This window comes from Penicillium waksmanii (assembly GCF_028829765.1).
Source record: "Penicillium waksmanii strain IBT 27052 chromosome Unknown utg000009l:1.0-4314994.0:1.0-4318279.0, whole genome shotgun sequence".
Lineage (NCBI taxonomy): Eukaryota > Fungi > Ascomycota > Eurotiomycetes > Eurotiales > Aspergillaceae > Penicillium > Penicillium waksmanii.
The window spans coordinates 1,178,354-1,191,687 of record NW_026643255.1 but is presented as its reverse complement, the minus strand read 5'-3'; the positions used below and the strand labels follow the sequence as shown (position 1 = coordinate 1,191,687).

Sequence of the window (13,334 nt, the reverse complement as noted above, 5' to 3'; positions counted from 1 at the left end):
AAAGTGTGGTGTTTTGGAAGGTATATTATCAGGGACTACATTATTATTATTGTTCCAGGAGTTAGCAGAATGGAGGTCGGGGGCGTTGTTAAAAGATTAGATTATAGATAACTCCCAGCAGAATGTCATTAATCGTACAGAGGTATCGAATCGAAGGTCCAGTCCCAGCCCTGCGCCTAAAAAGTGTAGATATGATACAGTGCAAAGGGTAGAAACAGCCAAGTTAATCACTCAACCATCTACCTCCGCTGCCGCTTATTGCTCTTGTCACTAACAGCGCTGAACACACTAGCCGACCTCTTATGATTACCATCGTCCTTCGCAGCCTCTTCGGCGTTCTCACCATCGCCACCCTCCCCCTTCTCCCCGCCTGAACCCGCTGCTTCAGCAGTAGAACCCAGAACGCCTGTCCCATCTTCCGCCTCAGTCTTCACCTCCGGATTCTCAATATCCGTAGCCGTAGTCTCACCAGCAGCTTCTCTCGCCTTGCGTTCGCGCTCCGCCTTGGAAGCTTCAAGAACACGAATCTCGCCCTCGACCTTCTCGGAGACCTTTCGCGCTTCAAGAAGCACATTGACGGACTGGATGAGTTTCTCAAAGGCCTTGCAAACACGCTCCGTAGGCATGAACAGACGCACGGGAATCTCGAGTTCTGCCAGTGCGCCGGCGAGCTTTTGCGTCTGCACGTTCGACTTGGCCTGCGTGAGTTTCTGGGCACGGTCGCTGCGGAATTGGACGCCGGCTGTGACGCGCTCGTGGTGCTGAATGCCATACCGGGATTCTTCGGCGGCTGTGAGTTGGCGGACCACGGGCTGGGTTGGGGGAACTGCGGGTCCCTTTTTGTTATTGTTATTCGCGGCGGCGGCGGCGGCGGCGGCGGCGTTGGCACTGGGCGTATCGCCGCGGCTGACTGGTCCTCCTGCTTGTGTGGGTGTTTGGCCGGCGGGACTGGCGACAGCACCGTCGGGGCCGAGGATGGAACGGCGTTTCTTGCTCTTGTCTGCCTGAAGGAGGGTTTGGAGGAGTTGGGAGAGACCTTGGCTGGACTGGTACATGGCGGTGTTTCCGACGCTGACGGGGACTTCGAGACGTGAGTAGAGTTCGCGGCGCTCGGAGATGAAACTCTGTTCGTTGCTTGTGATGCGCTTGAGTTCTTCCAGCAGCATTGCTTCTTCGCGGACTTCGTCGGCGGTGCGGTTGAGTTGGAGAGCGGCGAGTTCTTTGCGATCTCGTTCGCGGTTCGGGTCGAACTTGAGCATTTTCTCGTGCCATTCGAATTCGGCTTCGGACATTTCGGACGGTGGGTGCTCGATTGCTAGCATTGTTGCGGCGATGAAATAGTACCGTGCTTTCATGTGCTCCATTGTTCGGACTGTCTTTGCGGGAACGATGGCATTGCCTTCGGGTTCGGAGTCCATTCGCGGTTGATATTCGTAGCGATCGGCGATGAGCACCCAGCGTAGGTCGTACTCAGCGACCAGGTCCATCAGATAGTCCGTCTCCTCGCGAGTCCACTCGTTGTTGCGGAGATGTCGGCCGTATTCGTCGTCTGTATATCGGCGCGGCAGCTGTGCTTTGACATTGTACTTGGCGAATGTATATTCTTGTTCCAGGGGCTTAGTATCCTCCTTGCCCTCTTCCTTCGTCCCATCCACATCCACATCCATCTGTGTTCCCTCCGGAGCGGGTTGTCGCGCACCCTCATGCTTCCGTTGCCAGTGGTTCAGGACCAGGTCATCTGATCGGGCTCCGTTGGTGAAAGGCGACATGCGCCATTGTCGCACACGCAGCTTGTTCAGCAGTTTTGGACGGCCCTTGTATTTGTTCTCGTTGATCGCAATCGGCGGCGCCCGCTCTCCCAGCAACGCGTATAGTTCACGGGTGATACCCTCTGCCACAGGCATCAGTTATAGGTCATTCTCTTAGGCTAGATTCGGGATACACACCTGGTCGCTTCTCAACCACTTTTTGCTTCTTGTGAGGTCTGGGCTGGCTCTCAGCCGGCAGATCCAGCATATCGCGAACATCGGCAGCGGCCGCCATGGCGAAAAGGGTGTCTCGTCAGACACACGACAATTAAGCGTAGAGCCGGTGTAGAGATTGGGGGCAAAAGGTAAAAATGAACGATAATCTTGAGGGGTATCTTAGATGAAAGGGGAGACGAGGTCGCCGTCGCGATGAAAATCAAAGGCGCGGCCAAGGGAGCGGCCGAAACCAGCAGGCGGTGGAGGGCAAAGCACCCGCGTGTTGACTTGACCATCTGGCATCGTCAGGAGTATTGGAATGATCGTAGTATTCTCCAAGGCCAACCCCAATTGATCCAACCTCAGCCATGGCCTTCCAAGCTTCGCCGTCATGGCTCACGGCTGCTCTGGCCATCTTCTCCTTCTTCTCCATGCTCATCCCCGCCAACGCCCTGTACTTCTACGTCGATGGCCGCCAACCAAAGTGCTTCTTCGAGGATCTACCCAAGGACACCCTGGTAGCCGGTACGATACACCATTCCGCTTATTTTCAATGCCTTCATAGCATTCAGCAACTCTGACTAACGTATTATTGTTTCCAATGAACAGGCAAGTTCGACACCCAGGTCATCAACCCCAACACTGGCGTCTTCGCCATCGACCACAACCTCAAGGTCCAAATCACCGTGGAGGAGACCTTCGACAATGACCACCGCATCGTAAACAAGCGCGAGAACCATTCCGGCCGCTTCACTTTCTCCGCCGCCGACGCCGGCCAACACCGTATCTGCTTCATGGCCGACACCGAGGTCGCGACAACCGGCTGGTTGTCCAACAGCCAGGGTGCTGTCCGGGTGACCCTGGATATGGCCATTGGCGAGACAAGCAAGATTGAGACCGAGGACAAGGACAAGATTAAGGATATTGTGCAGCGTGTGAAGGATCTGAACAGCCGACTGCACGACATCCGTCGGGAGCAGGTGTACCAACGGGTGAGTAGTTCCCCCCCCCCCCTTCTCTCTCTCTCTACCTATGTGTTTGGCTAGCTTGCTAGGATCCATTACTATATCTGGACCACGGGCTTTTCTATCTACCTAATTCGCGATGCTAATGAAATCATTTACTAGGAACGCGAGGCTGAGTTCCGTGACCAGTCCGAGACCACCAACGGTCGTGTCGTACGCTGGACTCTAATCCAACTCGCCGTTCTGTCCGCCGCTTGCGCCTGGCAACTCTCGCATCTGCGGTCATTCTTCATCAAGCAGAAGCTGACTTAATGCAGAGCCCTCGATTGGCAGTTGTTTTGTTTTCCCCATTCTGAATGTGTTTTAAGCCCTTTTCTTTTAAACTACAACTTGCATCTTGATTCCAGTTCTTGTTGTGCCGCACACGACCAGTTACGCAAATATTGATCAACCGTCCTTATATGAGACATTTGATTCTTTTTTTTTTTTTTTCCTTTTTTTGGAAGGACGCTGGTGATGCTGGATGGGATGCCTTTGCTCTGGTCTGACTGGGGCGTTTCTGTCCATAAGGCATGGGGTTTACACGTTTCACTTAAAAAAAATAGGGAGGTTGTAGCATGTCTAGAACCGCATGGTCAGAGCGGTGCTGATTTTGATAATGGATGTAATGACAGATTTTATTTTTATTCCTTTTTGTTCATTCAGCTAGCAGTACTTTGTACGTCATAACTGTAGAATGTCATGATGGTAGATAAGATATTCCTTGATAGATATATCAGAAAAAAATACCTTTCCCTGGGAAAGTTTGAGGCAGAAAGGGTGCGGTTGGGGGTCATCAATCATTATGCCCAGGGCAACGGATAATAAAAATGTGTAAAGGTGAAAATGCCCAATATGGTATATGGCATGTGAGAGAACAAAGAAGGGCGGGGCAAAATCAAAACACGCCAAGATGAACAATGACAAGATTCCCCCCTTGCCAGATCATGGCGAGGGTCGTCTCGAGATGCAAGGTAGACCTCTTGGGTAACCTGAACAAATAACGCAAAAAAGCAACGCAGGCCGTGCAAAGGCAAAGGCCTCCAAGGGTATATGGCAGTATTTTCACCAAAGGACCATTCACAAGAGGTTCTCAAAAAAAGGGTCGACATGCTTCATATCAAAATGGATTCCTAGTTCCAGCAGTAGGATCACTTGGACCACCACAGAATCCTTTGATGAGCCTTTCAAGATCGGTAAGTTTGTATGGTTTTGTCATGTAGCCTTTGATTCCCACTCTCGAAGCACGGTTCAGCGCCTCATCGGTGACATCGGCACTCACGGCAAGAACGGTGGGAGGCCGTGGTGTATGTATCGCGCTTATCGGAGGATCCATTTCCATAGTCTCGGGGTTCTCGACGGTAGTCACAGGATGGAGTCCATTGACAGGGAGAGCAGATTTGGCATGGTGGTCGGTTACCATCTGTAGAATTCGAGATGTTGCCTCGTAACCATCCATTTCGGGCATCCAAAGATCCATCAACACTACATCGATCGGTTTGATCTCCACCGCAACTGGCGGGGCAGGCATATTCATCTCGACGGGGCTAGTTTCTGCTGGATTTGGGGCTGAGCCTGAGGTAGAGAGGATATCTTGAACGATTTGAACAGCCTCCCTGCCATCCGCGGCCTCAAGTACATCGCGATAACCGAGTTTACGGAGCATATTCACCAAAACACGTCGGTTGATGCGATTGTCCTCTGCCACGAGAAATCGTAGGGGATGCTTCTCTCCTAGCTTATTGTCGTACGTGTCACCAGAAATATGTCTGCGACCGGGTTGGAAATCTGCCGGCTGTGGGGGGGGTCGGGCTCTGAGATGAATGGCCATCGGCAGTACTTGGGGTCGGCTGTTGCAGCTGGCGATTTTGAATGACGGAGGGAGACATCGAGGATGAGGACTGGGCTTCCCAGACAAAGCTGCTGGCGCTCCCATGTCGAGAGTGATCATTGATTATGGGCGGGGTCATCATCCTCTCATTTGGTGTTCCAGGGCGGTTGTAGGCCTCGCGTTGGTTCACGGGGATTCGGATCTGGAACACCGAGCCTTGATTGGGCCCGGTTGTCGATGACCTTACACAGATCAGATCACCTCCCATCTTTCTTGAAAGACCCTTGGCCACCAGGAGGCCAAGCCCCAGTCCATCTTTGCTGCGGGTGGTCGAGGCATCCTGTCGAGCGAAGGGTTTGAAGAGACTGGGCAGAAATGCAGCTGGAATCCCAGGACCAGTATCACTCACGCTAATCAGAACATCATTTTTCTTCTGGTCGACAGTCGCACACACAGCAATTGTGCCGTTGTTTGTAAATTTGATAGCATTCAGAAAAACACAAGAGATAAGTTTGGCCAGATCTCGGTCATCTGCAAGAAGGGTGTCGGGTAACGCGGGGTCAACCGACCAATCCACAGTTTTGGTAAAGATCAGGCCATTCGAGGATCGAGACCGAATCTCAATTTTCTCGCCAAACTCGGTCGCGTGACTGACTGCTGAATCAGGCCGACCACCAACGTGAAGTGATTCGTTAATGACCAGGCGTAGAAGATCTCGCAACTTGGTGAAACGTAAGGCCGAGCTCCTATTCACATTAATGCCTTCAAGGAGCAGATGGGGCGCTGAACGTCGGGTAGAAATGGACGGATGTGGATCAACCATGTTGGCCATAACCGCTTCTATCTGAAGTGCGGGGGTAGCATGAACGATCTGGTCGCTCTCGTGGACGGCGTTCTTAACTTCTTCACTGCGGGGTGAGAGCTCTTGCCGCGAAGATGCTGCTCGCGTTCTCTGTTTCCGGGCTGGCCGGGTGGACATGTCGAGAGGGAGACTCCGGCGTCGCTTGTACGGATTCAGAGCGATGTTATTTCCTTCGATGAAGACGCTCGGTCGGCTTTCCGTCAAGTCCACCGGTGGAATAGGATCCATAAAAATCTCATTCTCCTGCTCCCGCTGCGGTGTCTTGGGGACTTGCATGTTAAGATCATAAGCATGGACCACATTGTCGGCCGCTTCAACAGCACGCCGGGCACTATCTTGGACCATCTCAATGCCTTCCTTGAGGGCTTGAAAGATGCCACCGGACTTCACGGGAGTCTTGCTCTCCATGGCCTCGCGCACCGTGGCATGCATAACATCCAACATACCGACGACGCCTTGCATCGGGGTTCGCAGCTCATGTGATAGACTGCGAGCGTATGGTTTGAGGGGTTGTGAGGTAAAATCGGGGGTGTTGGGTTGGTGGTCATTCTGCGAAGCTTGAACGGTCGCAGAGTGGAACTCGGGAGTCTCAGATTTCTCATGGTCGGGGGCGATTTCTTGCAAGGACAAATGTTGAACAATCAGGTCCTCCAGGGAATGCAAGACGACTTCAAGAAAAGACCATGATAGATTTCGGCTTTTGAGTCCTTCTTTGGACCACATTAAGCCCAGGTGCGCCCGGCACTTGCCAGCCGAAAAAAGTGGGATGGCTAGATACGCCTCCGCACCAAAGGGCAACTGGTCATCTCCAAAGGAAGCCAGGGATTTGAGGTTTTCAGGGATCAGGCACGGCCTTTCGTGGTCCATATGCAGCAGAGGATTCCCGCCGGCGAAATACCGGTCTCGCTGGAGTCCCACATTTTGGTAGCCATCGTTGTAGTAGAATGCAGCACCGAAGATGTTGGGTCGTCGACCCCCCCAGCTCGGGCATGGGCTCACCACCATGGACACGACGGGCGACAAAGCCATACTGGGCCTTGCTGATGGAGGTGATATCCTCCATGAGCCGTTTCCAGAACAGCTCGGTGTCGGAGGTCCTCAGGCCCTGCTTGAGGGTGACCAGATGTTCGATGGCGGCAGATTGGAGGCGGTCATTCCAGCTTCCGGGTGATGAATTGTATTGCATTTCACCGTCATCACGTACGGTAGCGAGACCATCGGCGATGCATTCGGACTTGCAAGAGGGGAAGGACATGGCGGGTCGAGGGTGAACGGGGTTAGAGACATCGGACTCGGGGGAGTCGGACATAGTCCATGTGGAGGAGGGAGGAGGTTTAGGCACGATCACTTGGTTAGGTAGTCGGGAGGGCCAACACCATGGCTGGATCTCACCGAAGGATCGAATCGAAAGAGGATTGAAGGTCGAACTTGAGGCAAGTTGAAGGTGAAGCAGGAGGGGGTGGGAGAGAGGGGATTTCCGGGCTCTAGCGATGGGGCCACCGGGCGGTCTAGACAACTGGGCTGAAACAGGAGAGTTCGTGGGTCAGGACAGGCACTGATCCGTTATGCTATGGCTATACTCGTAGGCGCATAGGATTAGAAGTTGAACTTCTGGTCTTCTGATGGGAAAATCTGAAAATGAGGATATAGGATATAGGAAATCGGCCCAAAGTACGAAGCAGGACCTATCGAGGGAACAGAGTCTCGCTTGACAGGGAAAAAAGCACTGCACGATCGGCGATCTAGACCGGCCCTCGTGCATGAGGGCTGCGTGTACAGTACCAGTGCCAGTACCACTCGCCCCAGTGGCTTTCGGGCCCCAGACTTTGGAAACTTTGGAGACTTTGGAGGCATGAACCCCTGCAGCCTCGTTTGTTCGTGACGCCCTATTGGCTTTGTTTTTCGGCAGGTGTCCAGCTGGTTACCCCAATCCCCCTATCGCCTTTGGGGATCTCGCTAAGGAATTGTTCATGGTGGCCACTGCTCAGGACATTGGATACATCTGATTTATCTCAGTACCGTCTGTCAGTACTGCCAGTGTACATGTACATACTAGTGCTGGACGGAATATGCATACACCATATGTACATATGTACATATGCAGGAGGATTGGAATCCGGCCTATCCTATCATTTCAATTCCTCGGCAAATGGGATTTCTCAACGCAGGGTCTAGCGTGGTCGATCGATCGCTTCCGTCGCCTATGAGAGTCGTCTATCTCATCTGTGTACATATAGATATCTCGGGTTCGGATAGCCCTGGTGTTGCATGCTCGGGTGAATGCCCGATCCTGTTTTCCGATAGGCCTGGGCCTGGGAACCTTTGAATATATAGTTACTCGTAGTACTAGTACAGTAGTAGGGCACCAGTCTAGGTACCACCTCCCGAGGTCTTCAAATTTCAACCTTGGAACTTGAAGTCTTTTCTCTCTCCTTTAAGTATTTCTGGGAGCTCACTAATAGAAAGACATATTAGTTAGTAGGTAGTACCAACAACTTGTTACTACTCTAGTACACTTGGTGTGCTAGTAAGCTATCCGCATGTAGTCATGCCCTCTCTAGATAGAACCACCTGATCCTATCAGACAATGGAAATTTCCCCATCAAGGAACCGACAGATTATGTGAAGATACTCATGCTAACATGCTAACAGTAGTAGTATAATATGGCAGTCTCCCTGCAACTCATACCTTTATACCTTATACTTTATACCCCGCAAGCACCGGCGACCGTGAAACCGAGGTAGAGCCCCACCAATCATCCCTTAAGGGCAAGCTACACGCCGAGCTGCAATGATTTCACCAATTATACTAGAATTAGTAGCTCGTGCTATAAAACATCCTCCCTTCTCAGAGTGAGGCTTCGAGCTCGCAAGGAAAACCCGGCACTTGCACAATGAGCAAAATTACCCCCTTCTCTATTAGTGTGCCAGACGCACAACTTGATCAACTACGTCACAAGCTCGATCAAACTACCTTTCCCGATGAAATTGACGCTGTCGGCTGGGATATGGGTGTCCCGCTCGAAGTAATCCAGAGACTGATCACCGTTTGGCGGGATACCTTTGACTGGCGGGCGCAGGAAAGGAAGCTGAATGATCAGCTGCGCCAGTTCACAGTGACCATCTCTGTTGATGGGTTCGGGGAATTGGAGATTCACACTCTACACCATCGAAGTGGAAATCCCAATGCGATTCCTTTATTATTCATACATGGGTGTATGCTTGTTACCTACCATTACCACTTGAATCGGAAACTCATGGATATCATGGCTAATCTGGTCTACAATATTAGGGCCCGGTAGCTTTCTAGAAGCAACAAAGTTGATCCCATTGCTCACAAAGAATGGCGAAGGACCGGTTTTCGATGTCATTGCCCCCTCGCTTCCAAACTTTGGATTCTCCCAGGGCGTGAATCAGGTATGCTCATCATGAGCCCATATCGTCCTGCCAGCTCAACAGAGTCTAACCAGAAAGCAGAAAGGATTCGGCTTGGCCCAATACGCCGAGGCTCTTCACAAGGTCATGATAGCCCTAGATTACGAGGAATATGGTATCATTCCTTTCCCACCGCCGCAGTGTATCACGAAATATCGCTAAACTAACACGATCAAGTGATCCAAGGAGGCGACTGGGGCAGCATGATCGCCCGTACTATGGCTCAATACTACGCCCGACACATTCAAGCCATCCATCTAAACTTTATCCCCGTTAAGCCTCCATTCCCTTGGAAGAATCCAGTTCGTTTCCTGCAGTCTCTCGCGAGCGTGCCTTTCTCCGCAAAAGACCGTGCATGGGTTGCTCGCTCGATGGACTATCTCCTTCGCGGCAACGCATACATGAAACAACAAGAAACTCGACCACAGACCCTGGGGTATGGGTTGAGCGATAGTCCCATTGGACTGCTGGCTTGGATCTACGACAAGATGCATCTGTGGACTGACAGCTACTCTTGGACCGATGAGGAGATCTTAACCTGGGTAAGCGTGTACTATTTCTCGCGGGCCGGACCGACAGCCTCGACACGCATCTATTATGAGGCTTCGGCCCCGAAGATTGATCCCTCGGTATCCAAGGCGGAGAATGGAGGAGGGGGAGGAGGGGCTGCTGTCAATTACACATCGCTTGACGATATCATGACTGCCTGTGCACCGTCCAATGTGCGATTCGCGGTGGCTCAGTTCCCCAAGGAGCTCGTTATGTGGCCGATGGCCTGGTATCATATCATTGGCAATGTGGTGAAGGAGAAGGAGTTTGATCGTGGTGGTCATTTTGCTGCCTGGGAGGTTCCTGAGTTACTTGCGGGTGATGTGAAGGAGTTCATGGGAAAAGAAGGACCGGCCTTTGGCGCGGTTCAGGGTAAAGAGGGTTATTAGTCTTGGGAAATTCGAAGATGCGACGTATGGGAAGGAAAATGTATTTCAAGATATGAAAGGGAATACATGGAAACTATTATGACGTGAATGACGGGGACTTGTATTATCATGATGGAAGTATTGAGAAATACATGGCTACAAAACGAAACCATGATTTCGAATGTCGATTGTTCTCGCGTCAAAGTTGCAGTATTCTGACCATGGTTAACCGTCGACGGCACATCATTCAGTGAAGACCAGACGCCGAAATCTGCCCTCAAACCAGCAGAAAGCCCAAAGAAACCAATTTCATCAGTGTATCCTTTCTTAATCCTGTCGTCCCTTCAGTAACCGCTGGGTCACCTTGTCCTTCTCTATGATATAAACCTGGGCACCCCAACCGGAGAGGGCGTCTCGGTCCACGGCAGCCAGGAGTGCTTGGGAGATGGTCTCAAAGAGATCCTCGGGCGACTAAAAAGGGACAACACACGTTAGACTAAAAGACAAAGCTCTCGGGATATATAGTAAACGTACCAGATCCGGCTCCCACAGACCCTCGCAGGTACCGAACAGCTGCTCGCTAGCTGTTCCGCTAACGATGAAGTCCTTGGCCAAGTCGATACAGCCGATGCTGTCGAAACCGCAAATGAACGGCTTTCCAGTCGTTTGGTTGATACCGGCAATCACAGGACTGATGAAGAAAGGACCGAAACGCTTCTCGTACAGCGATGAGCTGACCAGGTTGGCCAAGGTCTGGGGTGCGATATTGCGCTCCTCGCGCAGACGATACATGTTAACCTTATAGCGGAAAAGATCAGAAACGGTGTTGACATCGGTGGCGAGACCGGTCAGGCCGAGATAGGTTGAAGGCGCGTAGTTGAAGATCTTGGGGAAGTTGTTGGAAACTGTCAGGGCTTGCATGCCCAAGCGGAGGTCGCAAGCGATAGCGACGCAGTCCTTGCCCACCATGGCGACGCAGGCACCGCCATCTATGTAGAAGTCAGTATATCAGTCGATTGTTTATCTAACAAGATGATCTGTCGTACTGATGTCGAAGGGGGAGCCCTGATGATGGAAGGAGGTGGTTAGCTTGAGGTCCAGCGGTCACGCTCGAAGTCCGGGACAGGGACAGATTTCCCTACCATTGTTGTGGTTTCTTTTGGATCAATCCAGTGGGTCGGTCAAAAAAGAGGGCTTCAAAAAGAAGAAATAGCTAGAAAAGAAGGGCTGGTGGTGGTGGGAGGTCGGGGGTGGAGATGGGGGGAGGTGAGGTTGATGACGGGGGAGCTCTGAAGGACGCGAGAGCAGCTCGGATGACGCCGCACCGCTGCCTGTTTGGTCGATCTCGTCCTTCGACTTCGTTCCATTTCACCCCACACTTTCACCCTCTCCGATTCCCACGAAGTTACTCTACCCATTTCGATTTTTATTCTATTTCTTATTCTGATACCAAGTCCCCAAGGGCCCAAGCTCAATACAGTGCCACCATGAGTGCCCACGTCGTAGTGATCGACGTGACGGCCAGGCGGGCAACGGTCAAGACGACCCCCTCCAAACAGATGACAGATATATTACAAGAAGCATGCAGGAAACTTGGATATAACTCGAGTCAATATGGACTGAAGTGAGCCCACAAAGACCCTCTTCACAATCCCTTCATGAGCCATTCATCCTCAATACTAACCAATCTCATCTCGATAAGGCACAATCGCAGACAGCTCGACCTGTCTCTGACCTTTCGTCTCACCGGCCTAAGTACAGGCGCGAAGCTCGAACTTGTACAGCTATCTAAATCGCCCTCGGTCGTCACAGTTGCTCTCCAACTCCCAGAGTCCGAAGCCCGTGGGGCACCTAACGGTCGTATATTGGACAAGTTCCCGAGTACAACAACTCTTTGGCTGGTACTACGCAAATTTGAAGCAGGTGTGGCAGGAAGTACGTCGGTGAGGAACCTCACAGCGCGCGGAGTGCCAAGCGCTTCGGCTGGAGATGGGGATTCTGCACGTTTGTTCTATGAAAGCCCAGTTCTTCAGATTTTGGACCGTGAACTGTCAAGCTTTACCGACCTTCAAAAATCACTTGCTCAGCTTGGAATCAACAGTGGTAACATTCTCATGAGATTGAACTTTCGACAAACGGAGGAACCTATAGAAGAGGCGATGGTTAAGATTGGCGAATACTTCAAGGCATCCGGGGATGATACCCCAGCCCCAACTCCGAACCAACCACCCGTTCCATCTGCCGCAGAGGGACAGAATGAAGATAGTCCGGAGCCTGCCCAGCCTGAAACGTCCAACCAGTCAGCTGCGCCTGTATCAGCTGGCCAAAATGAATCGCCTCCAGATGCCCCTCCTGTACAACCCACTTCAGCTTCAGTTTCAGGCCGATCAATCACTGTCTTCTCCCCACCGTCAGCAGATACACCGTCATCCGCTCAAATACCCTACAACGAAGCAGACTATATCCCTTCGGTGGAGCATGCAAAAGCCCATCAACGACAACTGAATCAATCCTCTCGCAACCAGCGTCTTCTGACCGATGCCGAGCTTGCAGCTAAAGCAACTGCAGAGGAGAAACGACGCTCGGGGATCAACGAAGTGGACGTGAAAGTACGCTTCCCAGATCAGAGCCAGGTGGTATCTAAATTCGGACCTGAAGATACTGGAAAGTCGCTTTATGGATTCGTCCGTAGCTGTCTGGGCCCAGCATACAAAGGCGAGAAGTTTGGTCTCAATGTATTCGTCAATGCGACACTCGGGCGCCCTGGACATTCAAGGGCCATACCCGAGTCTGATAAGCGCTTGATCAAAGACTTGGGGCTGGCAGGTCGTGTACTTGTCAACTTCACCTGGGCTGATGCTACAAGTGAAATTGCCCAACAACGCCGCACAGATCTTCTACGCCCCGAGCTTCTTGACCAGGCCCGTCAAATGAAGATTGACCAACCTTCGGAAATTGCGGAGGAGCCTGCAGCGGAAGCCTCATCCTCCAAGGCCACGGCTTCTAGTGGATCTGGGGAAGCTACGAAATCCTCCGGCTTGCGGAAGAATGGCGGTGTACCTAAATGGCTGAAGTTACCTGGAAAGAAATGAGCCGCTCGGACGAGCTGGGTATTTCTATGAGTGATGTGGATGATATTGAATGACATGTGACCGAGTGATGACCTCTCAATGCATTGATTGATAGACCTGGAAGCCAGACTTAGCCGAATGAATGTATTTGAGAAATACCAGTGACTGAAATAGGAGTCTATCCATTTCCTGAATAGAAAGAACCATTTCGAATGAACCTCAACTAGGCGTATGTTTAAATTGACCGGAT

At 51.7% G+C, this 13,334-nt stretch overlaps 6 protein-coding genes across 6 annotated transcripts; 3 read left to right on the top strand and 3 right to left on the bottom strand.

Moving 5' to 3' along the window:
• Positions 1 to 239: 239 nt before the first annotated feature.
• On the bottom strand, positions 240 to 2,043 carry N7481_010813 (SANT/Myb-like DNA-binding domain-containing protein; the record flags this gene model as incomplete). The annotated part of the gene is made up of 2 exons (XM_057270032.1): positions 240 to 1,891; positions 1,947 to 2,043. 2 exons carry the CDS (start codon positions 2,041 to 2,043, stop codon positions 240 to 242), a joined length of 1,749 nt encoding a protein of 582 aa, XP_057117206.1.
• Positions 2,044 to 2,332: 289 nt separating this feature from the next.
• Positions 2,333 to 3,241, top strand: N7481_010812 (p24 family protein; the record flags this gene model as incomplete). The annotated part of the gene is made up of 3 exons (XM_057270031.1): positions 2,333 to 2,489; positions 2,574 to 2,956; positions 3,092 to 3,241. 3 exons carry the CDS (start codon positions 2,333 to 2,335, stop codon positions 3,239 to 3,241), a joined length of 690 nt encoding a protein of 229 aa, XP_057117205.1.
• Positions 3,242 to 4,088: 847 nt separating this feature from the next.
• On the bottom strand, positions 4,089 to 6,970 carry N7481_010811 (CheY-like superfamily; the record flags this gene model as incomplete). Its single annotated transcript, XM_057270030.1, has 3 exons — positions 4,089 to 4,756; positions 4,809 to 6,643; positions 6,693 to 6,970. 3 exons carry the CDS (start codon positions 6,968 to 6,970, stop codon positions 4,089 to 4,091), a joined length of 2,781 nt encoding a protein of 926 aa, XP_057117204.1.
• Positions 6,971 to 8,555: 1,585 nt separating this feature from the next.
• N7481_010810 (epoxide hydrolase) lies at positions 8,556 to 10,034 on the top strand (the record flags this gene model as incomplete). The annotated part of the gene is made up of 4 exons (XM_057270029.1): positions 8,556 to 8,877; positions 8,954 to 9,078; positions 9,139 to 9,211; positions 9,274 to 10,034. 4 exons carry the CDS (start codon positions 8,556 to 8,558, stop codon positions 10,032 to 10,034), a joined length of 1,281 nt encoding a protein of 426 aa, XP_057117203.1.
• Positions 10,035 to 10,340: 306 nt separating this feature from the next.
• Positions 10,341 to 11,158, bottom strand: pup3 (proteasome core particle subunit beta 3; the record flags this gene model as incomplete). Its single annotated transcript, XM_057270028.1, has 4 exons — positions 10,341 to 10,484; positions 10,548 to 11,002; positions 11,060 to 11,078; positions 11,156 to 11,158. The coding sequence occupies 4 exons, from the start codon at positions 11,156 to 11,158 to the stop codon at positions 10,341 to 10,343; spliced, it is 621 nt and encodes a 206-aa protein (XP_057117202.1).
• Positions 11,159 to 11,500: 342 nt separating this feature from the next.
• N7481_010808 (putative UBX domain protein) lies at positions 11,501 to 13,105 on the top strand (the record flags this gene model as incomplete). The annotated part of the gene is made up of 2 exons (XM_057270027.1): positions 11,501 to 11,637; positions 11,716 to 13,105. 2 exons carry the CDS (start codon positions 11,501 to 11,503, stop codon positions 13,103 to 13,105), a joined length of 1,527 nt encoding a protein of 508 aa, XP_057117201.1.
• Between the last annotated feature and the right edge of the window lie 229 nt (positions 13,106 to 13,334).